Below are 25,053 nucleotides of genomic sequence, written 5' to 3' on the forward strand. Positions count from 1 at the left end.
TGCGCCCCCCGCCGCCCGTGACGTCATGCTGCAGTGCGGGGCGGGGCCGGGCGGGGCGCGGAGCCGCTGCCGGAGGTGCCGCCGTCCCTGCGCGCCGCCGCCGCGGGAGCGAGGGCGTGGGTCCTGCCGGGACCCGCCGCCACCGCCGCGATGGGCGACCCTCGGCCCCGCGCCGCCGTCCTCCTCCCTCTGCTCTGCCTCTGCGCCGCGCTGCCCGGCAGCTCCTCCAACAAAGGTGAGCGGCGGAGCGCCGCGGGCACGGTCCCGGGCGGCGGCGGGCGCTCCGCTGGGACCCACCGGCAGCCCCTGCGGAGGGGCTCTGGAGGGACACGCCGGCCGCGGCTCGTCCATCCGCCCCCGCGGTGGCGGTGCGGCTCCGCGCTGCCCGCCGCCTTCGACCGGCACGTTTTTGTCGGGGCATCTCCGCGGTCCCCGGCGGCCCCGGCTTTCTTCGCCCCTTCGGGCGCTCTCATCCCATCCCATCTCCATTCTCTACTTTGTCCATCTGTCATCCTACCACCGCTTTTTTCTCCATTCTTTCGTCTCCTGGCGCTCCCCTCGCGTTTTCCCTTTTCCCACCCACTTGTCATGCTTTTGTTTAGTTATCACTGGGTGGATTTAGATTCCCATCCCTTCCCTAGCATGCTGGGAGAGAATATGTTGTTCCTCCACAGATCCCTGCAGTTCATAAAACACATTCCCCAGCTCCATCTTCCAGTCCTAGTTCATCCATCTACAATCTGTCAATAGGAACTGTTTATGCATAGTTATGCGTTAGCGATGCAGGCTGATTTTATGTATTTCATGTGATAAAGATGAAAGACCCCCAAACCACCCCAGCGCTACAGCTGTAACCTTCTGAATGCAGATGTTCTTTGAGCACACGGAGTGATGGAGAAAGGTGTAGGTTTCTGGTAGAGACAAGCCTGAGAGATTCATCCAAGGGCAGTCAGCGTGTTGGTAATCTGACAGGGTGGGAAAATCTGTAAACATTTGAGGGACTCTGGGCTCATCGGGGAATGTGACACCTTAGGGTGCTCTCCGTGCCTTGGAAGAGTCAGGGCTATGGGGCGGGTGCGCTGCAGAGCTGTGTGCACCCTGACATTGGCAGGGGCATTTATTTGTTCTGCTCTGCTTCCATGGGGCTCGGTGGCAAGGAAAGGCCCCTCATACTCTGGATTCTCCCTCTCCTTTGTGAATTTGCACTCGGAAACACCTACCCACCTTTGGCAAATTATATTAGATTGACGGGAGCTTTCTTGAAGCTTGTAGGAGTCTGTATCCTGGTAGGAGTCTGTATCCTAAAAATATTCCTAAAATGTTTTTCTATTCTCCAACAACTCATTTCCCAGAAATCAGATTGGTGATCCCCAAGTTGCAGGTGGATGCAGCAAAGGATTTATCTCTGTACCATCAGCTTGTTACCCCAGCAACAGGGCACATTTGGCATTTATAGCTCTGGATCCCCACCTCGATGGTGTGGCGCATGGATAGAGCCGGAGCAGAATGGAATCCGGTGGGGACAATGGGCGGGCAGGGGGAGCCACGGGCACTTGCACACAGGGAGGATTCCACCTGCATACTGAACAGGATGGATGTTGCTCTGGATTTCCTACGCAATGCTTTATAATCTCAGTCGATATGGTGGTGGAGAAGTGCCAACCCACGCTCTTCGCTCCACTCCAGGCGGGATCTGCCCGCTCTGCCCTGCTGGGACATCCCCTCGCTGACCTGTCACCCTGCCTGCTGCTCCCCCAGCCACCCCTGGCAGCCCCCCCGGCCCCAAAATGCACAAGTGCTTGGTTACACAGGATGCTGCCCCTTTTGAGCCAACACATGAGGCCATGCCAGTATGGCCTTTCAGAGGACACTGTGCTGCAGAGGGTGGATTCAACATATTGGAAGTAGTGCCCTTGAGGGGAATGGCTCTGTATCCTACTCCCCACCAGCTCTGAGCCATGCTGTGCTCAAAGTGTTGCTGGTTGTAATAAATCTTGGTCTCCAGAGGGTGGGAGAGTGGGGGATTATCTGGGAATGGGGGTTGTAACTAGGCCATGTAATATAATCTCTGAGGCCCATTTGGCAGGGAGTGGGCATGGGGGAGGGGTTTGTAATTTGTAATGATTTTTCTTCCTCTCTCCCCTCCGATCCCCTCCCCTTCACTCCCCCCCACCCCTTTATTTCTCCCTTTCCCTGCCCCGGAGCCTGTGTGATAAAGATTAATTTGCTATTTCTGGGCCTGTGACATTTTTCAGAGCCTCCTGCTGGCTGCTGCCTCCATGCCAAGCCTGGCTGGTCTCCAGCCAACGGGATTAGCAAGGAGGGCCCAAAGGAATATGGTGCTCACCATGGAGTGGGGAAGGAAAGAGCAAGGGGCTCTCAGAATAGGTTGCTATTTGCATAGGATGGCTGACTGAAGGTGTACCTGGGCATGTCTGTGTAGGTCCTGGGCCTTAGTCTAGAGGGTGCTAGGCAGAAGTGATAATGGCTGCATTGTCCCCTGGGGATACCCCAAAGGAAGATGTAGGCTGGATCCTTCCATTGTGGCTTCATTGAGCTAAAGGATTTAGTATTTGGAATCTGTCTCCAGGCTGAGGCTGCTTCCGCCTCTTGAGTTCACTTTTTTTTAACTGCTCCAGCTTTTCTGGGCACCCAGGTGTCTCTCCACCTATTTCTAATAAGATAGTAATGAGGACACAAGAAGGAACACATTGTTTCTGAAGAGGTCTCCCATGAGTAGAACTAAATAAAGATAACTTTTTTCTCCCAGCCTATTTTAGATGTCTTTATTTCTAGAGAAGAAGGTGGTTGTTACTTGCCAGGGGATGAAATTCTTCTCTTTTCCTACTGAATCTGCAGTTGGTGGCTAATACATTCCTGTCCTCCAATCCCTTACCCCAAATCTGCCCCAGCAAACAAGCACAAGCCATGGATTGAGGCCGAGTACCAGGGCATCGTCATGGAGAATGACAACACCGTCCTGCTCAACCCGCCGCTGTTTGCTCTGGACAAAGATGCCCCACTGCGCTATGCAGGTAGGTGGGGAACAGCTCTGGCAAGGGTGCAAGGCAGGGACACACCTATGGAGAGGCAGGGACACAGTGACATTCATCCCTATACTGGATCCTACCCCTCTTCAGGAAACAATCACCTCCAAGCCTTGTTCTGGAGGAGGTCCCTAGTGAAGTCTGGAGGCAATTTGGGCACAGCTTGATTTAGGATGCTGTGAGCTGTTTCCTCAGGGAGAGGAACTGAGGGTGGAGCCAGCTACTTTTTGACGCAGTTCTGCTATTTCCAAAGATCACATGCACAGTGCTGAGTCTGTGAGCCCTGGAGAAAGCTGCTAGGGCACCCTTCCTTGGCAGTGCTACATCCCCTCACAGTGAGCACAAATCCCTGAACAACAGTCCAGGCTCTCATTGGTTGTATTCCTAGTGCTTGCTTAGGCCACGCCTGGGTTTTCCTCACACGTTCTTCCTCAGCTTTGGGAGAGTAAATGTAGTCCCTGGGAGCTGAATTTTAGGGTTTAGGTGACCCTATCTGCAGTTCCCTGCGGTACTTTGCGCATCCTGCGCGTGTGGGTGGATGAGACATCGTGGATCTTCATGCTCTGGCTATCTGCAGTGTATGGCCCGTTTTGCCTCCCTGAGGGATGCAGAGGAGAAATAAGGTGCTCCCCCAGGACTGTGTAACATTAATAAATGTAGCTTGAGCCTTGTAACCTTCAGTCTTTCCTGATGCTGGCCAGGACTCCTTGCCGTGGGAGTATTCTCCAGTAGATGGCAATCTGCACCGTTAATGGCTGTAAGGGATAGCCGGAGGAAATCCTAGGGAGCCAAAAAATGCTCAAGATGAAGGATGATAATGGGGGAGAATGGAAAGTGTAAGTTAGAAAGGAAGAAAATATGGGAAAGGAAAGGAAGGGATTGAATATGCTCTCCTCAGTCCTTTTCTTTCTCCCCTTCCTCTCTGTTTTTGTGTGTACCAGGTGAAATCTGTGGCTTCAGGATCCATGGGTCAGGGGTACCTTTTGAAGCTGTGATCCTGGACAAAGCTACAGGAGAGGGGCTGATCCGGGCCAAGGAACCAGTGGATTGTGAAGCGCATAAGGAGCACACATTTACCATCCAGGCCTATGACTGTGGAGAGGGACCTGATGGAGCAAATACCAAAAAATCACACAAGTAAGTTCATGCAGACATTGCTGTGTGCTACAAAATGTGATCTGTGACAAAAATGCAAAGGAAAGTTGCTGTGGAAACACTTCCTTTAGCCAGAAGTATTTTTCTCTAGCCACGACATTATAACTCAACATGCTGAGAAGACCCAAAGAGAAATGTTCACTGGCTGTCACATGAGTGAATGCAGAATGGAGGGCTGTTTGACAGCAGCTTCTAAAAGTGCTGTTTTACATTGCTGCATATTGGTAGGAGGTCCAGATTGCATTATTATTACTTTTGCTCTTTCTGAGAGCTTAGAAACCATTGTCCAAGCACCTGTGTGATGGCATTGCTGCACTGAAATCAAGGTGTCTTTCCTTGTCTTTGCTTTTGACAGCTGGGAATCAGAGTGGTGCACTTTAAAAGAACGGCTTACTCTGAAATTTAGGTGGCGCGTGGCTCGTAATCAGCCCATCAGTTCTTATTGATGTCTCTCTGCATCAGGGCCACAGTGCACGTCCGAGTGAACGATGTGAATGAGTTTGCTCCTGTCTTTGTGGAGAAGCTGTACCGCGTGGCAGTGACCGAGGGAAAGCTGTATGACCGCATCTTGCGTGTGGAGGCCATCGATGGCGACTGCTCCCCGCAGTACAGCCAGATCTGCTACTATGAGATCCTGACCCCCAATATTCCCTTCCTCATTGACAACGATGGTAAGAATCCTCACCCTCCACGTGCACATCACTCTTGTTCTCCTGCTCTGCTCCTTCTCTGCCAGCCCCATCTGAAGGCAGAGCTGTGCTATATAAATTTTCCAGTGATGCTGATCTATCCTGGTGAGAGCAGCAGCATCCATTTTGTGGGATGCTATAACTTTTTACAAAGTGACACTGGGCAGAGTGACTCAACTCTTTTTTGGTTGTTTTTGTCATTGATCAAAGATATGAGTGATTTTTAGAAGGAACGTCTTTGAGGAGACTGCCTGTCCTCTACCTTGATCTCTTTGTTTTGCAAACCAGGGAACATCGAGAACACGGAGAAGCTGCAGTACAGTGCGGATCGTGTCTACAAATTCACAGTGACAGCCTATGACTGTGGAAAGAAGAGGGCTTCTGATGATGCTGAAGTGGAAATCCAGGTGAAACCCACCTGCAAACCCAGCTGGCAGGGTATGAAACCTCCAAACACATTTATCTCTTCTCTTCGCTTTTCCTCAGCTACTACTCAGTCCTGCTCATCACGGATGTTTATATACAAACATATAAATTTGTGTGCCCACATATATGGTTCAGTTCTAGCACCAGCTCATCTCCATCAGGGGACACAGTAGATGTCTAAGTCTGTTGCAAAGCCACTGGAAAATCATTCCTTGGATTACTGTGAGCTGCTATGTGTTTGATAAGGCTCATAGACTGTATTCAGTAAAGATTGTTTTTGGGGCTGCTCTTCTGGAAGATATTTGTCTTTTCCAGTGGTGGCGTGTTCCTGCAGGTTCACCTTAATCTATTAGAATTAAGGGGAAATCAACGCAGCTAAACACCTGCTCTGCCTGTTAAGAAAGGCTGACCAACCACAGAGTGATGACACACCAGTATTAGCTGTGGAAGCTGGGACCTGGGACTCAGTGATTCTAGGAAATCTTCCCATGCATTGATGCCAGCTGCGTAAAGCTGTGTTTCCAGTGTGGAAAGGGCCAAAAATTTGGACTAATCCATAGATGCCACTTGTGTGTATGCCAGGTGTTCTGGCCCTGTGTCCTTGGCAGATCCTAATCCCTCACTTTCACTCCTTTCCATTAGGCTGGAACAAGAGGATTGAGTACACCCCCGGTGCAGGCAGCCTGGCACTCTTCCCCACCATTCACCTGGAGACCTGTGATGAGCCACTGTGGAACATCCAGGCCACGGTGGAGCTGCAGACCAACCACGTGGCCAAGGGCTGTGACCGGGACAACTACTCGGAGAAGTCCCTGCGCAAACTCTGTGGTGAATTGGTTCTTTCCTGGGCTGAGGGAGGCTGTGGCACAGCACCCTACCCCTCACACAGCAGAGGTGCTGGGGAACACATTCCTCACATCTGCTGTGGTCACTGGGGTGGGAGGACACCGAGCTTGTGTGTTGCACTGAGGGGCAATGGGTGTTCCCGCCCATATCACGTGGAATTGTGGAATGGTTTGGACTGGAAGGAACCTTAAAGATCCTCTAGTTCCAACATCCATGCCAGGGACAGGGACACCTTGCACAAGGCCAGGTTGCTCAGTCTCATCCAACCTGGCACTGAACGCTTCCACAACTTTCTAGTTTTATAGGGGACCACCTGTGCTTTCCTTGCTGGGAATCCAAAGATTTCTGTGCATTGTTCCACTATGCAGAGTCTGTGGGACTTCCCTCAGCACTGAATAGAAAGTCACCATTCTTCTCCAGACAGGAGAAGGCCTTTAGGCAACTCCTCATCTCCCTGTGCACTCAGACATTTCAGTGAGGTTTCCAGTGCCCACTTAATCTGATCCCCAGTTCTCAAGCTCCTTATTCTCCCATGCCAAGGTTCCTGACTCCCTCCCTTCTCGGTAGGTGCTGCCTCGGGAGAGATTGACCTGCTGCCAGTGCCTAGCCCCACGGCAAACTGGACGGCGCGGCTCTCGGTGCACTACAGCCAGGACAGCAGCCTCATCTACTGGTTCAATGGCAGCCAGGCTGCCCAGGTGCCTGTGGTGAATGGACCGAATGGCCACGAGGGGCTGAGTGACCACTTCACCCTGTCCCTGTGGATGAAGCATGCCGTGGTGCCCAGCAAAGGCAGGCGGGAAGAGGAGACCGTGATCTGCAGTACAGTGCGGAGTGGTGAGGCTTCTCCTGGGGTGGTGACACTTCTGCCCACTGCCTCTTAACTCCTTAGAAGGGATTGTCCCTGCAGGGGTGAATCTCTGATGTTCCAAAGCAGGACTGGGGCAGGGGTTCCTCCTTAGGAACACAGCTTCTTTAGGTGTCCCTTTTCCTCAGAGTGCTCAAGTGTCCTTTGAGCACACGGTGCTGAGTGCCAGTCATGCATGGCAGCGTGGGCTTCTGGGTTCTGGCTAGCGGGACTGCTTGGAGTGTGACACGTAATCCCTGTGCTTGCCCCTGGCAGAGGATGGCTACTCACACTACTCTCTGGCTGTGCATGGCTGCCGGATTTCTTTCCTCTACTGGCCGTTGCTGGAAAGCGCGAGGCCTGTGAAATTCCTCTGGAAGCTTGAGCAGGTGAGGAAGGGTTTGCATCCTCCCCACGTCCCTTCTCCTTCTGCCCTTTGCCGATGCCGTGCTCTGCTGTCTGCCGCAGGTCTGCGATGACGAGTGGCACCACTACGCCCTCAACCTGGAGTTCCCCACGGTGACGCTGTACGTGGATGGCGTCTCCTACGACCCTGCCCTGATCCACGACAACGGCCTCATCCACCCGCCGCGGCCCGAGCCTTCCCTCATGATCGGGGCCTGCTGGGCCGGTGAGTGCCCGCTCCCCAGGCCATGCTCTTCCCATGCGGGAATAAAGGGGTGGAGGGAGACCCAGGAGAAGTGAGAGAAACACCACCCAGTACTAAATGATGTAGACCATGCTGCAGCCATCTTGCCTGCTTGGCACCAAAGCTAGCGTGTCTCCTTCCTTCTTCGTGGACCAAGGTATAACAGCTCAGGAGAAAGTGTCACTGGCAGTTTCCTGAACAACAGCCACAGAATATGCAAGGGATAACCTCTGCTCTTTCAGGCAGAGGAGAGTTGAAACTCTGTACCTCATTCAGGCACTGGCATTTCTATCAGTACTTTCAACAGGCAGTACTATTTATGCTGCTGATTGTGTTGATGGGGATTTCTGTGTCTTGAGGGTCTTATGAAAAAGCCATAAATCCTTCTGTACAGGAATTGGGTTGAAAGACAAAAATCGGGTAAGGAACAAAGTTAGATCACTACTAGATTAAAACCTGTTCTATGGAGATGTAAGGCTGCACTTCTCAGATTCTTCAGTTCTCCTGCTAGACTGAAGCAGGACAGAACTAAAGGAATTTTCCTACTGCTTGCCTTCACTCCAGCGGAAGTTTCTAGCAAGATCAAATCTTTGCTGTACTGCTGCTTCTCTGAGGTCAGAGATCTTCCCACAGCTCTGTGCTTTCTTGATTGGTGTTTTGCAAACAACCGGTATTGATCAGCTTGGGACCATTTCCTGGAGCCATCTGTGTCTCTAAGGAATATTGAGAACATAGCTGGCTGTGAACATGGCTAATTCCCAAAAGAGATAACATTGGGAAAGGATTGAAAAACTGCAAACATTGTAGTTTATCCCTTAAGTCAGTTACTCTTCCTGTGGTGTCACTATCAGCCTCATGAGATGAACTCTGCCCTCTGTCATCTGTGATGTGCTGCCTCTAGGGCTGAAGGGTTCACTGCTTGGCACAGAGCTGTTCCTGGGGACTGGCCTATACAGGCAAGTAGAGATACTTGCCTCACCCTGTAACTACCATCTTCCAATGCCTTATTGTTCATCCAGATATTCTCCTTTTGCAGAGGAGAAAACCAAAGAGAAAACTAAAGGAAGTGAAAACACCACTGATTCTGTGCAAGGTAGGGAAAAGAAAGAAGATGGATCTCTTCCCCTCTTGACTGTGCATGACTATCACTTTTTGCATGGTGCCTTCCTCATACAGCTTCCCCAGTCCTCTCCTGCCACCTCCCTCCACCGTGGGAGGAAACCCCTTATTTGGCACATTGGTCCTTGATACCTTGGTACCTGTGGAGCATGAAAAGGCTGGTGGAAAGACTGCAGCCTGCTTTGAGAGTTGGAGTATGCTTTTTGTGTGGATAAAGAGTACTCATGCCTGATCATTAAAGCTGATCTCTGAAGAACACAATAGCCATTAGAGACATCAGGAGATGTCACCTCATCCCTAACTATCTGTGGAATGTGTAGTTTCTTTTACAAGCCCTCACAGGAAGCAGAGTGAGAAGGGGACAAGAAATTGTTTCCATCTGGCATTCAGCAGTTTGATGGAAACTTCTCTATGCTACCCACCATTCACTGCCCTTGTCTTTTTGTTGGTCTGTTTTTCTCGCTTTCCCCCATCTAGAATTTCAAAAATTTTCATCTTCTTTCTTCAGCATCCCCTGTCTTCTTGTTGTCTTTGCTTTTCCATATCCTGTTCAATCCTCTGTCCCTCTGTACCTCCCTTAACATCTTATGTCCCTTACATTGTTGCTTTTGTTGTCTGGGCTTTTCCATGCCCCATGCCCCCCTCTGTATCCCTCCATGTCCCTTACCTCTGCATGGCCCTCACACTGTTGCTGCTGTGGTTTTGCTCTCTTCCTCGCCATGTCTCTCACACCCTCCACCTGCCATGTTTCCCTCAGGAGATCCTCTGTTGATACACCACTACTTCCATGGTTACTTGGCTGGCTTCACTGTGCGCCCTGGTAGCTTGGAGAGCCGGGAGGTTATTGAATGCCTGTATGCCTGCCGTGAGGGGCTTGATTACAGTGACTTCGACAGTCTGGGCAAAGGGATGAAGGTATGCCCATCTGCCCAGCTTGCATGGGTCTCCTCCACTCTCCTCCCCAGCCTTGCTTCCCAGGACTTTGCCTGCTCCCCCACCTCAGACAGCTCCCCGCCTTTCTCCTATGTGTCTCTCTCAGCCTGGATTCCTGTCATTTGCCAAGGAGCCATGAGTATGTTCTTTTCTTCCACCTCTAGGTTCATGTGAACCCCTCTCAGTCCCTGCTCACCTTGGAGGGTGATGATGTGGAAACCTTCAACCACGCGATCCAGCACGTGGCTTACATGAATTCACTGCGATTTGCTACCCCTGGGGTGCGGCCACTCAGGCTCACCACTGCTGTCAAGTGAGTGGGCAAGCCAGCCCCTCTGGCTCAGTTCAGCAAGAGGGTTGCCTCTCTTTTAAATAAAGTTACACTGACTCACTTTGTATTTTAAAATAATTGTATTTTAAGATGGTCTCAAAATGGGTAAAAATCTTCCTGAAAATAAATGATTAATTTTCCAGTATACAAATGGATACTGTAGTAATGCTTCCTAGTCCCCTCCACTCACAGTGTTCCAGGCATGTGGACTGGTTTTAATTTTCTCTGTGTTTGTCGATGTGACCAAGTCACCAGATCCCAGTGGTGTCACTCCTATCACACGTCCCTGCCTTGCTCAGCAGGCTGTAGGGAAGCTTTACGAGGACTGTTGGAAAAAGGATATTCCCTTCCCTGGAAGTGATGGGCAGGAGGTAATCTTTTATAATGTTGTTGTTGGAAGCTTAGGCAACTGATGTTTTCTACTGCTCTCCTTCAGGTGTTTCAGCGAGGAGTCCTGTGTCTCCATTCCTGATGTGGAAGGCTATGTTGTGGTGCTACAGCCTGATGCCCCCCAGATCCTGCTGAGTGGCACTGCCCACTTTGCTCATCCTGCGTCAGACTTTGAGGCTCCAGAAGGGATTCCCCTGTTCCCCAACCTCCAGATCACCTGCTCTATTTCTCACCAGGTGGAGGCCAAGAAGGATGAGAACTGGCACGGTACCGGTGAGTGGAACACAGGGCAAGGTGTAAGAGACAAGAGTTGCAGTCCTGCAGAGGAAGTAGAGCCCCTGTAATTACACCAAAAAGTGAGAGTTTACAAATTTAGAAGCAAGGCACATTGTCTGTCAATATGTAGGCTAATCGGCTCTTATCCTTTTCTGCTCCTCCCTGTACTTTTTCTATCCACTCAATTCCTTTGCCTCACTCTCTCCTAATTCTTTCCCAGGCTGCTCATTCCTAATCCCTTTTACATTTTACCTACATTCCCCTTTATTGAATCCAGTGCTGGATGGATGTCCTGCCCATTACTCGCTCTACTCCTGCACTAACTTAGTCTCATCCCACTTCCTTCTCTCCTGCTTTCTTTTTTACTTCTTGCTCCCTTCCTTCTCTTCCTGCCTCACTTTTTCCTGTGAATTCCCAGCCAGTTTCCTCACACCCTACAGTATCCTGTCCTTCAATTTCTTTCCATCATGCTCAGATAATTTCTCTGCAGTCTATGCTCTGTGTCCATTCACTTCTTTCATATCTCTTCTGGTAATAGGATTTTTTGCTCCTACTTTTCTGTTTAGAAGCTTTGCCTTTCCTTACACAATGATGAGTTCCTTGACTTGAGAGCAGATTTTTCTCAATCCTGCTGAAAGCAGTTAGTTATTGAATGTGGTTGCCATTTTAAAGAAGATAAGATCTCAACCATGGTAACCAACAGTGTGAGACAGGGAAAAGCTTTCAAAAGCATGCAGGGCCTGGGAATGTGTGAGTGTTGTTTCTAATTTGCACACTGTCATTGTCAACAAAGTCCTTACAGCCAAGATGCATTATCATGAACCAGACTGATAATAGTATGTTGTTCCAAAATAAAGTGACTTTATTATGTGCATAGATAATGTCATTAGAACCATCCTGAAACAAGTAATTAGACTGACAGTGATTTTACTTAAGGTCAGTGCTAGGTGGAGAAGGAGAAGTAATTACATATGATGTGAGCACTCTTAGTTAAGCAGGTTCCCCTCTGAGTAACTCCTTCCTTCTCTGATGGCTGTCTGGCTTTCTGGCCACATCTCCTTTCTGTTTGCATCTCAGTGACAGACACACGAATGTCAGATGAGATTGTGCACAACCTGGATGGCTGCGAGATCTCATTGGTAGGAGATGACTTGGACCCAGAGAGGGAGTACCTGCTCCTGGATGGAGCACTGCTGCAGCAGCGGGGCCTGGAGCTCGTTAACACCTCTGCCTACCTGACCATCACAGGTATGTCCTCTCCATGGTCACAGCTACCTAGTTATGCCTCTGTCACCGACTGTCAGGCATCACTGGGAGAAGCACTTGACCTTAGGATGTATTGGTGTACTTTGTGACACTGAGATGTCACCGTTTCTTGAACTCCTGGCTTTTGGAAGTTTGCAGACCATTTCCTTGGCAGGTGGCTTTTCCTCCAGTACAAAGTGCTGGAACATGGTGTCAGCTCTCACCCAGGCTTGTATCACTCCTCCTGATTTACTCCTTGGGGTTTGGTGCTCTCAGGTGTCAGCAGCATTTTGCATGACATGACAGGGACAACATATCCCACAACTTGTGGACTGGTACAACACTTTAGTACTCTCCAGAACATAACAGGGCTGTTGCTCTCAATCCTCCCTTCCCTTCCACTTGTTTTAGCGATGCAAGCAGGGATTCCATCCAGTCCTCCTCAGCCAGCTCCATCTCTGAGCCCTTCCCAAAATTAACAAACCCAGCACTCCCTTGGATCCCTCTGCAGCCTCTAGCTGCTGCAGGGTTAGGATGCCAGGTGACTTTGGAGCAGGAGCTTCCTCACCCCACCCCTCTCTTGTTGCCTCAGGCGTGGAGAGCATTGCGGTTTATGAGGAGATCCTACGCCAGGTCTCCTACCACATCAACCACGGTGCTGCCCTCTATGAAAGGAAGTTTCACCTGTCCTGCACTGAGATGAATGGACGCTACTCCAGCAACGAGTTCACTGTCGAGGTACAAGACTGATACATGCACAGAGATTCTTCTGCATGTGTGGGGAGGACATGGTGCATGGGAATGCATAGAATGTGCCATGGACACAGGGCTGAGTCCCCTCACTCTGGTCTTTCTGCAGGTGAATGTTCTCCACAACATGAACCGAGCTGCTCATCCTAACCATATTCTGAGCTCCCAGCAGTTTGTGCACCGAGGCCATCATTTACCTGCAGAGCTGTCTGGGCACAGTTTGGCAAGCACCCACAACAACCCAAGTATGTAACACTATCTTTTGGGTTTATTCCTTTAGATCAGGATGCTCATTTTCTCACATCCTGGCAGAACCTATAGTGGAGGATTCCTCTCCAGCTCCCTGCACCCATTATCATTGTTCTCCTTATATTGTCCTGTTCCACTCGTCGTTAGCCAGTGGACTGCAGTCTTTGTCAGATTGTATTTTAGAGCATGCTGCAACAATCCTCTTGTGGGATATTATCTTCTTGATGTAGAAGCCAACTGAATTCTGCACCTCAGAGGGTCTAAAAAGAGTAACTGTAAGCTGACTTCATTCATGCACCTTACAAAGGTGCTGTGGGGGCTTGTGTAAAGTAATTTCAGAACGAAGCTTCAACAGCAGGAGAGAAAAGTGAGTCAAGACAGCCACTGCTCTAAAGAAAGAAATGGGAGTAGGTGGTGGTCAGCAAGGCAGGAAAATACAGGAGATGGCACCACACAGACAAGAGGAGAATTCTTGCCCCCAAAACAGAGAAGAGAGATGCTTGAAAGCTAGACTAGATGTATGTTTGTGCTGTTAGCCCTGTGCCTCGGGCATGACCACACCTCCAATCAATTCCTCCTGGGCTGTGAAAGCTCTGGACTTTACAGACATTTTGGTCCCCTGTCATAGGGAACAAGCAAGGCACCTTTGAGCTAGCTTTTGCTGCAGCTTCCAAAGTAGCTGATCCCAAGCTGTTCCAGTCCTGCAGCTGGCACTGCAGGGGCAGCCTGTGCATGTGCCAGCCTTTGCCTCTCCCTTCCCCAGCTCTGCCTGATGGCAGCAGCAAACTTTCCCTGCTGAACAGAACCACAAACAAATTTGTGGAGGGCCTAGATAGATTTTGCAGGGAAGGTGCTTATCTGGGGAGTTGAGGATCAGTCTACAGGCCTAAAACAAACATGTAGGAGTTGGGCTAAGGGTCTTAGATGAATTTCAGTTTTTCTCCTGTGGAGAAGCCACGCTTTTACCACAGCACTTATTAGAAGTCCATCATAGAATTCACTTCTGCTCCATGTGCAACGAAGGCATCTTTTGGCTTCTTGCTTTCTCTACTGCTTGCACAGAAATCACACTCTGAAAATCATCCTCAAGCCCTTAGAGCTGTCCCCAGCATGCATTTCTCCCTCCCAAGAGCAGGATGCAGATATATGTGGTGCAACACATTCTGGCAAATTCTGCAGATAAAGATGTGCAGAGTCTCCACAGAGTCTACATCACAGGAACTGCCTGTGCCCAGGGACACAGACAAGTCAGGCTGTGTTCCTGCATAGACCAAAAACCGAGGCTCTGCCCAGGATCTCAGTTCCTGCATGTCAGCTTGGAAATGAATGTTTCTGTGACAGACTCTAGACACAACTTCTCGCTTTCTTTCTCCAAAGTGGTCCCCAGTGCTGCCACTGTCATCATCGTGGTGTGCGTAGGCTTCCTGGCACTTATGGTGATCCTCGGTATCCTGCGCATCCACTCCCTGCACCGCCGGGGAATGGGGCAAGAGGTCCCTGGGGCTGCTGAGTCGGGGCACAGCAGCACTGGAGGCAAGGAGAGCGACATGTTCTGGGACGACTCGGCCCTCACCATCATCGTCAACCCCATGGAGGTGAGGAGCGGCCACCGCGGCGGGGCTGGGCGGCCAGGTGGCTTGTCACACCCTTCCCCTCACCCCGTATCTCACCTCCCCAGTCCTACCAGAGCTGTCAGGAGAGGGCAGCAGGCAGTGTGGAGGGCCGAGCTGGCGAGGGCATGGAGGATGATGACGACAGCACCGACTCGGAGACACCCGACTCCCCGGACAGCAGTGACATGAATGACCGGCACATCATCGGCAAAAGTGACGTCTCTCACCGCTACTAGGAGCTTTAAAACACCCGCCCAGTGGATCTCCCCAAAACATATGGCAGGAAGGAGGAGGTGTCTGACTTTCAACTTCTTTCCTCCCCCACCGTGTACACATGTGCTCCTCCCTCATTGATCATTTCTGCCTCCCATGCTCCTTCATCTTCTGCCATTCTCATTGTGGACATTCCCCACATTATTGACCCCCCATCTGGCTCTCCAGAAACATGTGTTAGGGCACTTACACATGATGGTGGCACGGTTCAAACTGGGATGCAGGTGTTGGAAAGAATGGAAATCTGAAAGGCAGAGCCAGCCATAGGGCTCAGAGTGGGGTTTCTCACAACCCCTCCCCAGATATTATATATATATATTGTATATTTTTTCAATGTTGTCATTTGAGGTTTATTCTCGTTTCATGCAAAAAAAAAAAAAAAGAAAAAAACAACCAACAAACCACTGCAGCTTTGTGTCGCTTTGTAAAATTGTCAATACTCCTAATACTAAATGAATGAAGGTAAGAAAGATGAGGAAACAAAGTGGATTTTAAAATAAATGGATTTCAAATAAAACATTCAGGACTTCTGCAGTTTTTCACTACAGCCAGGGAAAGAAATAGTGTAGGCTCTAATGTGAAACTGGAGCTTGTCCAGAGCATGTATTTACTGAAATTACTACCTTATCTCGGGGAAGGGTTACAATTTTTTAGCATATGTGATGAAGCAAGAAAAACACATCACTCACGACCCTACCCCGAGCCTTTCTGAGAATCAAAATGCTCTGTAAACACAATGGGGCCTTCCCCAGGACTCAGTTCTAGGGACCCACAAAGGAACAGAAGGCACTCAAACCTGTCGCAGGTGAATGTAGCACATGAAGCAAACTGAATTCTTGAACACAGGAAAATAAATAAGGCTCTTTTCATCACTTAGTGTAGCAACAGAAACAGGCCAAATCTCCTTAGCTTCATCCATCTTCTCACATAATCTGCTTTTTTTATCAGTATGATAAGAGTATTTTTTTATAGCAGGGGCTCCAGTTGTAGAACAGCCCCAGCACTTCTGGGGGAAGGAGGCATCTTCCTCTTTCTGCTGAGCATGGAGGGGATGGAAATACAACAGATACTAGCACAGCATGGCTCTGAGCCCAGCACTAGCATGAGTTGTTAGGACAGTGCTTCAGAGCAGGTTGTGCTTCTTCCCTGGATCTACTTGGTCTGGTTTTTCAGACCCTGTAAGACAAAACGGGGCTGTCAGCTGATTGACACATCTTGGGGCAATGGCTGCAACATGTGAGGGACCCAGAGGAAAATTCTGCAATTTGTTGGCAGCCAAGGTTGAGAAATCCTCCTTAGGGGCAAGAAGGCAGTACGGTAGGTGAGAGTGGAAGAGCCCCTCTGAGGGCAAAGGTTGCAGCACAAGATCTGTGCTTGCTGCAGTTCTCTCAGATGTTTCAGCTCTAGCCTGTCGTCATGCCCAACTGTACCCATGTATGGTTGTTACTGGGTCCAAAAGAAGTGAACGTGCTGGGATAAGACACTCTTAAACTTTTCTGCTTTGTCTCATTCCCAGTAAATTCTATGCCTTTGCTTCATCAAGGGAGATTACAACAGGAACTGTCAAACCAGTACCCTGACATCTTGAAGCACTGGAATAATTCAAGTCTCCAGAAGGAAAAAAAAATGCTACACTGTGCATATTGGAGCAAAACACTTGGCACAAAATAGTTGTTGTGTCCTGAGAAAGCCTGACCCAGATCTGATCTGTGACAAAAAGCACCACCTCTCAGGGCCCTGCAAAAGACCAGGCCTCAGGACCATGATGTCCCTGTACCTCCACAGCAGCCTCAGTCAAGTGCTACAGCTTACAAGGTGGGAGAGGCCAAATGTACGATGAGTTCGTAGGTGGCCATCATGATGGCCGCGTTTGGGATCTGGCGGATCAGGTGCGCCAGGAGCCCCCGGTATAAAGCCAAGGGTCCCTCTTCACGGACCACCAGCTGCAGAGTCTGTGCTAAGGAACGGTACCGGGAGCCCTCCTCACGCAACCGCGTCCGAATGACCTCTGCGGAGACAAGAGGGGAAGCCACATATTAGCAGATGGATCCTGCAGGCATGGCATCTCCCACCAAGGGGAGCAGCAGCAAGGAGAGAGGACTCACTGACCGTGTGGATATGCAATGCATGTAGCACATGTTTTGGAGACAGCGGCAGCGCTCATTAGTCCGAAGAAATCGTTGTTGTTTGGTGGAAGTGTGAGTGATGGGGAATGGGAATACTGGCTGTTTCTCAGCTCCTTTTTCAGTGCTTCATAGATGACAAAGTGTATGATGGTCTCTGACACTCCAGCATAGGAGGCAGTGATCCCACGGTAAAATCCACGCAGGCCTTCTGTGCGGTACACGTGCATGGCACACTGGAGAGCGTTGCTGGCCGTCTCCCCCTTCACCCTGGAAAGAAGGGAGAGGATGAGGACAGCACACTGCACCCTGACCTGCAGGGCTGTTGTGAACACAGCCATAAGCCTCTTGCCCAGTCTATGACTTTCCATGTTCTGATGAGAAATCACAGACCTCTCTCTGCCCACGAACCCCCAAACCAATCCTGACGTGACATGGAGTGGCTCTGCACTGCAGGCCTGCCTTACCTGGCTTCCAGCTGCATCCTGGTTTTCACTAGCCAGATGGGGTTGGTGAGTGTGGCTGAGCTAATGCCTGGGGAACAGAAGAGGAAGACAGCCATGAGTGCCAGGATCATGCTGACAGTTTGTGAAGAGGTGCTGATCTATCAGCTCTCAGAGCTCTGCTTGGCAAGCTGCAGGCATTTGCAATTTGAGAATGACCTTGAGAAGAGATATTTAGGGCAGACTATTTGATTCTCCTCCTCCCCTATTCCAGCCTTTGTTTAGTGGTAATTAGCTCCTCTGCCTCCAACAAAATCCCACTACAGGCCCGGGTGTTACAAAGAGGCAGGAAACAGAATGCTAATTTTTCAAGAGTAGAGGATTTTGTTAGAGAACTGGAATATATCAAGAGGAATCGTTCTGTGAGTGGTCTAAATTACACACTGGCTTCTTCCTCTCACAGCAGAATAGAGCTCATGATAGCAGCTGAAGGGGTAAAGACAAGACTTCAAGAGATGAGACTAAGAAGAATGAAGAGTGAGAAAACATTTGGGTTACCCAAAGAACTCACTTCTCCACATGTGGAGGGAGAAAACTTCAGAGCAGCAATGGAGAAGGAATGAAACACATAGGCATTTCCAGACAGAAGGACCTCTTGGCTTTGATTGGAGACAGAAAAGGCTCACCTGCACAGGCTGCTGCTAATATGTGTACTTCCTTGGACTCCGGCACCAGGACAGTATTAAGCCTCTCCTTAGTAGCAGAATAGGCAGCAAAATATATAGCCCTGATTGGAAAAAAATACAGAAGAGGTTACAGCTCCCCTATGAGGAGCAGAGACACTACTGTACAGTCTCACTCCAACTTTTCTTACTCCCATCACAGTTCTGTCTAACATGACATCAGATACGATTTATACCTGGCCCCCAGCAATTATCTTAACACTATGATCAGAAGCTCCAGAAGATGTCTGTGTGAAAGGATCCTGTGGCATGTGAGCACAAGGCGCAGACTGCTTTCAGGAAGTGGAGTGACAGTTATGACACAGCCACACTTAGGAAGTGTGCAGCATGAGGCACTTCCATGGAGCAGAACTCACCGGGAAGGAGCAACCCCAGCAAGGTTCGGACCCAGACCTCGGAACAGGGACCGTTTGCCTTCCTTCTCAAGGATGGACCTACAGAAGGAAATGAACAGAGAAATCAGCAGAGTAACTAAGCTGGGGACTCTCCTGTTCCTCCTCCTTCTTTGCTCTTCAGTATTTCTTGTAGCACCTCCTCCCCACCTCTCGTGTTATCCTTTTTCTGCCCTGCTCTCATTTTCTCTCCAATCGCTTCTCCTCTCTTCTTCAGCCATAGAATCATGGAATGCCTTGGGTTGGAAATTACTTGAAAGATCATCTAGTTCCAGCTACCCTGCCATGGGTCACTAGTCATTGCATCCTATTCTTGATAATGCCATCCCTCAGGGTTGGATCCAATCACTAGCTGAGAAGTTTGTCCCAGCCCCCTAAGCTGATCTTGCAGAGCACAGATCACTAGTGAGAAGCAGATGTACCTGTGCTCTGATCAAACTTTCTATAGCACTTGTGACTTCCAGAGCCTCAGCTCAACTCTCTTTCTCTCTTCCCTCACGCCCTCTCATGGCCAAACCATCACCTCCCTGGTGCTAAGAAGCACACTGCCCTGTCCTGCTCACCTCAGCAACTTGAGCACTCCAGGAGATGGTGGGGTGGGATTCATCAGCCTCACACTCATCCCTGGCAGCTGTACCTCTGGGAGGCACAGAGGCCGCAGTGCCAGTTGGGATGACTGCAGACGTGTCTTCACCACTTCCAGGGGACAGGTCAGGATGGCTCCAGCTGTTCCACCACATCTAGGGCACAGCAGCACACGTAAGAATGACCTCTGGGCCATAACAGGGCAATAATTCTGACCCTGCTTGTCCACAACCTCTCTCCTCTGGGAGAGGAGGTTAGGTACCCCAGCCTGTGTCACACATGACCTCCTGCTCTGACACTGATTAACGAAAACAGCCTCAGCTTGGGACATCATCTGGCAGCCTCACTCTGAAGCCCTACTCAGTGTTTGAGACAAAGAGTCCCAAGTCCATGGGGACTCAGCAGTCCCCCAGAGCAAACATTTCTGCTGCCCACCCTCACTGCAAAGCCTTCTGCTGAGATCACCCAGCACCGTGGCCCACACTTCACGACAGCTACACCGGCTCACAGAAGGGCAGCACAGAACTCTCCCACCTCCCAGCTTACCCGTGTCTTTAATCCATGATTACACCAGACCCACATTGGCAAGGCCCTGTAAGCAAGATCTGTAGTTTCTGCCAACAGCCAGGCTCTCTCCAAGCCTGGCTTGCTTAATGAAAGAGGACTCTGACCTTCAGCAGGCAAAACCTATTTTTGGAACTCATGAACCATCTCCATCAATGGCTCTTGTCACACTGCAGGAATGCTGAAAGGACACATATCCCCTTTTTCCCTTTCCACCACCCAGGGACAAGCCATAACTGACACGTTTGGTTCTCAGCTTCTGCCCCTCTAAATCCTTTGACTGATAACTCTGCTCTTCTAGAGGAGGCTCAGTACCTGAAAGAGTGTTTTGAGATGAATTTGCATGCAAGCCATGCAAGAGGCTTTGACATATGAACGATCGTTCACATCTGCAACAGCCAAAGTTGCTTTGTTTCACAAGAGATGGAGGCTTAATAAAAAGCTCTCTCTGCTCCAGAGAAAGAAAAGCCAACCAAAGAACTACAAGATATCAGGGAAGAGTCAGGTATATAATCAGAATTACATATGACAATGCAGGAGAGCAAACAGTTAAGAGTTCTGAGGAATTATTTTGAAAAAAAAGAGGCCTGGATGTCTATTGCACATCCAAGAGTTGAAGCTATGGCAGCTAGGAGATTATGCAGCTAATGATGCCCACAACTAGCTATGCTGTTCCATAACACTCATGTGGCTTTGTCAAGCCCTTGGCAGATGTACACAGCGGTGGTGACGACTTGCAGAGCAGTCCATCAGCAGCAATTTCCCTCAGGAGGTGTATGATGAGTGGTGGGAGTCTGGCAACGTTCTGACTCCTGAATTTAGCTCCAGCTCAGAAGACAGCACATGGCAAAGCAGTGAACAGCCCGGCTCAGGTTCTCTGGGTCAACAAGCTGATTGAGCACAGACTCCAAGACACAGCCTACGTAGCAATCCAGAGCTGTATGAGGCAGGGTCTGCTTTCACAAAGGCCATGTTGATTCTTCCCATACAGATTCTTCCCCTATCCACTTAGGGGTCCAACAGTCCTGTTCTTTACCTTAGATTCTATTCATTTGTCTTATACAGGCTCCAGACTTACATGCCAGTTGTTTCTTTGACCAGAAGTACAGTCTCCAGTTCAGGAGAAGATTGAGTACAGTGGTGACAGATCAAGGTCTAAAAGGTCAGAATAGGGCTGTTTCAACTCCTTATCTAAAAGCTGAGCAAACAATACATCAGGAAAACACTGAGAGAAGCAATTGCTTGGTATAATAATAATTCTTCTCTTTAATAGTGCATAAGGAAGCAAAAGTTTATGTAATGTTCTCTTAATGTATAATTTCTTCAAGAACTCCCCACCTGCAATGGTCAGGATCTGAGTTTGAACACATGCTTCCAGTATACAGAAAAGTTTCCTGAGGTCATGTTCCTGAAGCTACTGATACATACAGAAAACAAAAAAGTATTACAAAAGACACAATAACAATTAAAGAAATTGTTGCTCCTTAGCATAGTGGCCATTTAATCAGCAGAAAGAGAGTATGAGGTGAAGGGCCACTATGAGCTGCTGTGAAACTAAAGAGGAAAAAAGAAAATGCATTAATTAAAGCTAAGGAAATGAGGTGTACCAGTTGTTCAAAACTAGAAGAAATCTCAACTGTGATGTATTATCATGCATTAGACGATGATACAGCTGCTTACACTATATGGAAGACATAGGTCTGCAAAATTCTTCTGTTTCAGGAGAAATGGAAAATTATGTGTCATTACTCTAGAAGCAGGAACTAAAGCAATTTCTGCAAAATAGGATGAAGAGCAGCAGTGGAAACGAGTACAACATGTACTCTCAGAGGAAAGCCACAGCAAAAAGTGCTAATTGAAGAAGGCGGGTAATTTTACCTTAGAAAATGGTACTTGCCTCTAGATCTTGCTTTCACATTTTAAAGGGAAAACCGACAAGTTTGAGGTGACTGAAAAAGAGGATTAGTTGAGAAATACAAAAGACACTGGTAACATTTTTTAAGTGATCTAAAAAGTGTATAAGCACATGCACAGAGGTGACAAAGTTTACTGGTAATTCATGTTAGCTCTTAGGATAGCCAAAAATTAAGATGGCTTGAAGGTCTTCATTTAAGAACAGCAATGCTGGATCAGACAAACCTGCAGTTAAACCAGGTTTCTGCCTAGGACACAGAAAAATAAAGGTCACCTACAGAAGAGTAGGAGAAATACCTCCAGAACACTCTCCCAGCTTCCCAATTTTCAGTTCAGGGATTTCCTCAGCCAGAAATGTTGCCTTGCTTTTAGTAGCCTTCAACACATTCTTGTTCATTCATATTTTTAAAATGCTTCCTGGACACATAAGAAGCCTTTACCTTCTACCATCCTGTTCCCAGGAGTCCCACAGTTTAACTGCACACTGTGGGAAGAACTGTGTTCTTGCATTAGTTCTGAACGAACCTCTCACAAGTTTCTTTGGCTGGTCCCTGGTTCTTATACTGGAAGATAAAGTGGAGAACTGCTCCTTCACAAATGAGACCCTGTTTTGTTTCATTACACAAACCAGTAATATTAAATATCGTGCAGCAATAAACTGAACTTCTCTTTCATCTCTTACTCACGTTATTAGCCCCAGGGTTTTAATTAGCTGTAATTCGGGAGTATTGCTTAATGGATGAGGACGAGATACAGACTGACAAAGTTCCCATGAGTGACACTCTTGTCACAAGCCAAACTCTCAGTTTTTTGCGAACCATGGTGGAAAAAGATGAAGAAAAGCTTAAGAAGAAAGCTAAGAAAGATAAATGTATTAAAAAAGTCTAAGATGCAATGCATATATAGTTCAAAGAATAAATTAATAAAAGAGAAGAACATATACAAAATAACAATGGGAACAGAGAGGACAGGTACACATATGCAAAGATTGACATAGCACAAGGACTGGATTAGCTGCAGAAAACTGGAAATCTACTAATTAAAAGCAATTAAATTATGCGCCTTATTGTACATGCCGTATCACAGGCCTCACTGTCACACAGACTCCAGCAGGTTGGTGGGATTTGGAAAAGGATTAGATGGATGCCTAAGGAGGACTTCTGCAGTTACTCAGCAAAGTCTGGAGGACCTCATTATTTTCTGCTTTAGGGCACCATAAACTTGAAGCTCATTGTTTTGAGACTTTAAAGCAAGGAAGGCAGAAACGCCACGGGACAAATAACTTGCTCAGGGGCACGCTTCTAATGCAGAGGGGCTCGGCTGGGGTCCAAACACCTGACTCACCAGAATCAGCCGCGCTATTTAAAGCCAGAAAAGTGACACAGGAATCTCAGCCACGCGCTGATGGAGAGAGCTGGGCGCCCTCCCGAACGCATGGATGCCTCGTGGCGCTCTGTTCAGCACCCCGCTTCCCTTGCCCCGCATCCCGGGAAAGCTCCGGCTGGACCAAACCCCGTGTCCCACAGGGAGGCTCTCCGCCTTCCCAAGCCGCGGAGCCGGGCATTTCCCGCGGCGCTGCGGGGCTGCTCCGCGCCGCCGAGCCCCGATCGGGACCGGCACAGCCGCGACCGCACGGGCCAGCACGGCGGAGCCGCGGGGGCTGCTCTGCCCCGGCAGGGGCTGTTCTGCCCCGGCGGGGGCTGCTCTGCCCCGGCGGGGGCTGCTCTGCCCCGGCGGGGGTTGCCCTGCCCCGGCTGCCCGGCGGCGGCTGCGGGACCCGCTGCCCGAATCCCGCCCCCGAGCGCCCTCCTGCCCCCGAATGCCGCCTCCCGGGGCACTCACCCTCCGGCGAGCAGGTGGAGCAGCGTGCTGTGCTGCGACATGGCCCCGCGGCTGCCGCCCGGCCCCGGTCCCGCCCGGCCCCGCCGCAGGAGGAGGTGCCCGGGCGGCGGCAGCGGCAGCGGCAGCGGGAGGGGCGGGCGGGGCGCTGCGAAAGGAGCGCGGGTTCCTCGGTGCGGAGGTACGGGTGATCATTCACACAGCTCCTCTGGCCCGGCCACTCAAGGCTCTTCCATTAAAAACAAACGAACAACCATCCCCAACCTCCAAACCGACCCCCAAACTTAAACAAACTTGTCTTTGTTTTGCACGTAGGGGAGCCAAGGCAAACTGATTTTTTCCACCACGGGAAAGCGATGGGTCCAAGAGCAGAGCCAAGTGGTTCCTGATGCTCGTCCTCACTCATGGAACCCATGAGTTATTCCTCTCTGCAGATTCACTTCCTACATTTGTCTCTGTTGTAGCAGCATTGTACCCAAACTGGACACTCAGTCAGTCCTGTGTCACTCAGTGCTGTGAGTGAAGTCACAGCAGTACAGAATGTGATATAAATACAGAAAGATGCTTCTTCAGATGTTTGGGTTTATATAAAAACGGGCCAATGCTCAACACAAAAAACATAAATTAGACCCATGACTTTGAAGTTCGGAGGATCAGTGTGAGAAAGACAGGGAATATTCAGGGGCAAAAGATGCTCTGTTGCTTTTTCAAATGCACAGTTTCAGAGCGCATCAGAGTTCATTGAATATCATCTTCCTTAAAAAAAGCAGAATGTACATCAACATGATGCTGTTGCCAAAAAGGCACACATCAGATCAGTTTATGTGTTTAGGAGGATAGCCTGTGGGTCAGATGAAACGAGCTGTCAGAACAGCTCTGTACTGCTGTGACTTCACTCACAGCACTGAATGACACAGGACTGGCTGAGTGTCCAGTTTGGGTACAGTGCTGCTACAACAGAGACAAATGTAGGAAGTGAATCCACAGAGGGGAATAACTACCTTGGCCACTCAAGCAGAAGGATTTGAAAAAATTGCAGCTTTTAGTCTGGAGGAGAAAGAATTAAGGGAGACATGGCAACTGAGTCGAATTAAGTACAAAGATACTTTGAAAAGGAAATGAGTACCTTATGTGTGGTGGAAAAGAATAGAACTATCAGCTCATCAATAGTGCCTGTCACTACCTGGGCAATGAGGGGAAGACCAGTAAAAAGACTGGCTCTCTGGTCAGTGAAATTGGAAGCTGACCAAAGATACCTAGAAGCTCCAAGCATTTTTTACTTGTCTTTACTGTGGTGGTGGCTAGGTGAATATCTTAAATAGCTCCAGTTGCAAGTGGGGAAAAAGTCATTCTAGATTTTTAAGCACTTAGGCAAAGTCAAGGTTTTCAGACTGATTAGGGCTGATGAACTTCATGCTGTGATGACAACTGGAGAACTGGAGAATGACCCAATGGCCATTATCTTTGAGATATCTAGGCAGTGGAGAGGTTCAGAAGACTGGAAAAGGCCAAATATATTGGACATTGAAAAAAAGAAAATCTGATTAATTACTGGTCAGCCAGCATAATTTTATTGCCTTCCCCTGTGACATTGGAACAAATAAATATTATG

At 49.2% G+C, this 25,053-nt stretch overlaps 2 protein-coding genes across 2 annotated transcripts; one reads left to right on the forward strand and one right to left on the reverse strand.

Moving 5' to 3' along the window:
* Nucleotides 1–25: 25 nt before the first annotated feature.
* On the forward strand, nucleotides 26–15,357 carry CLSTN3 (calsyntenin 3). The gene is given in 19 exon segments (XM_066572202.1): nucleotides 26–61; nucleotides 64–235; nucleotides 2,913–3,035; nucleotides 3,989–4,184; nucleotides 4,665–4,873; nucleotides 5,180–5,329; nucleotides 5,960–6,145; nucleotides 6,731–7,000; nucleotides 7,287–7,399; nucleotides 7,479–7,641; nucleotides 8,696–8,752; nucleotides 9,536–9,693; nucleotides 9,876–10,024; nucleotides 10,479–10,705; nucleotides 11,786–11,956; nucleotides 12,546–12,691; nucleotides 12,813–12,948; nucleotides 14,330–14,547; nucleotides 14,631–15,357. Coding segments are annotated over 19 exon segments (3,051 nt in total). The 3' UTR covers nucleotides 14,802–15,357.
* Nucleotides 15,120–23,506, reverse strand: LOC136571661 (solute carrier family 25 member 33-like). Its single transcript, XM_066572232.1, has 7 exons — nucleotides 23,445–23,506; nucleotides 19,103–19,279; nucleotides 18,504–18,581; nucleotides 18,091–18,191; nucleotides 17,429–17,495; nucleotides 16,948–17,231; nucleotides 15,120–16,846 (listed from the first exon to the last, which is right to left on the reverse strand). The coding sequence occupies exons 1-7, from the start codon at nucleotides 23,483–23,485 to the stop codon at nucleotides 16,647–16,649; spliced, it is 948 nt and encodes a 315-aa protein (XP_066428329.1). The 5' UTR covers nucleotides 23,486–23,506; the 3' UTR covers nucleotides 15,120–16,646.
* Between the last annotated feature and the right edge of the window lie 1,547 nt (nucleotides 23,507–25,053).

Source organism: Molothrus aeneus, chromosome 2 (genome assembly GCF_037042795.1).
Source record: "Molothrus aeneus isolate 106 chromosome 2, BPBGC_Maene_1.0, whole genome shotgun sequence".
NCBI lineage: Eukaryota > Metazoa > Chordata > Aves > Passeriformes > Icteridae > Molothrus > Molothrus aeneus.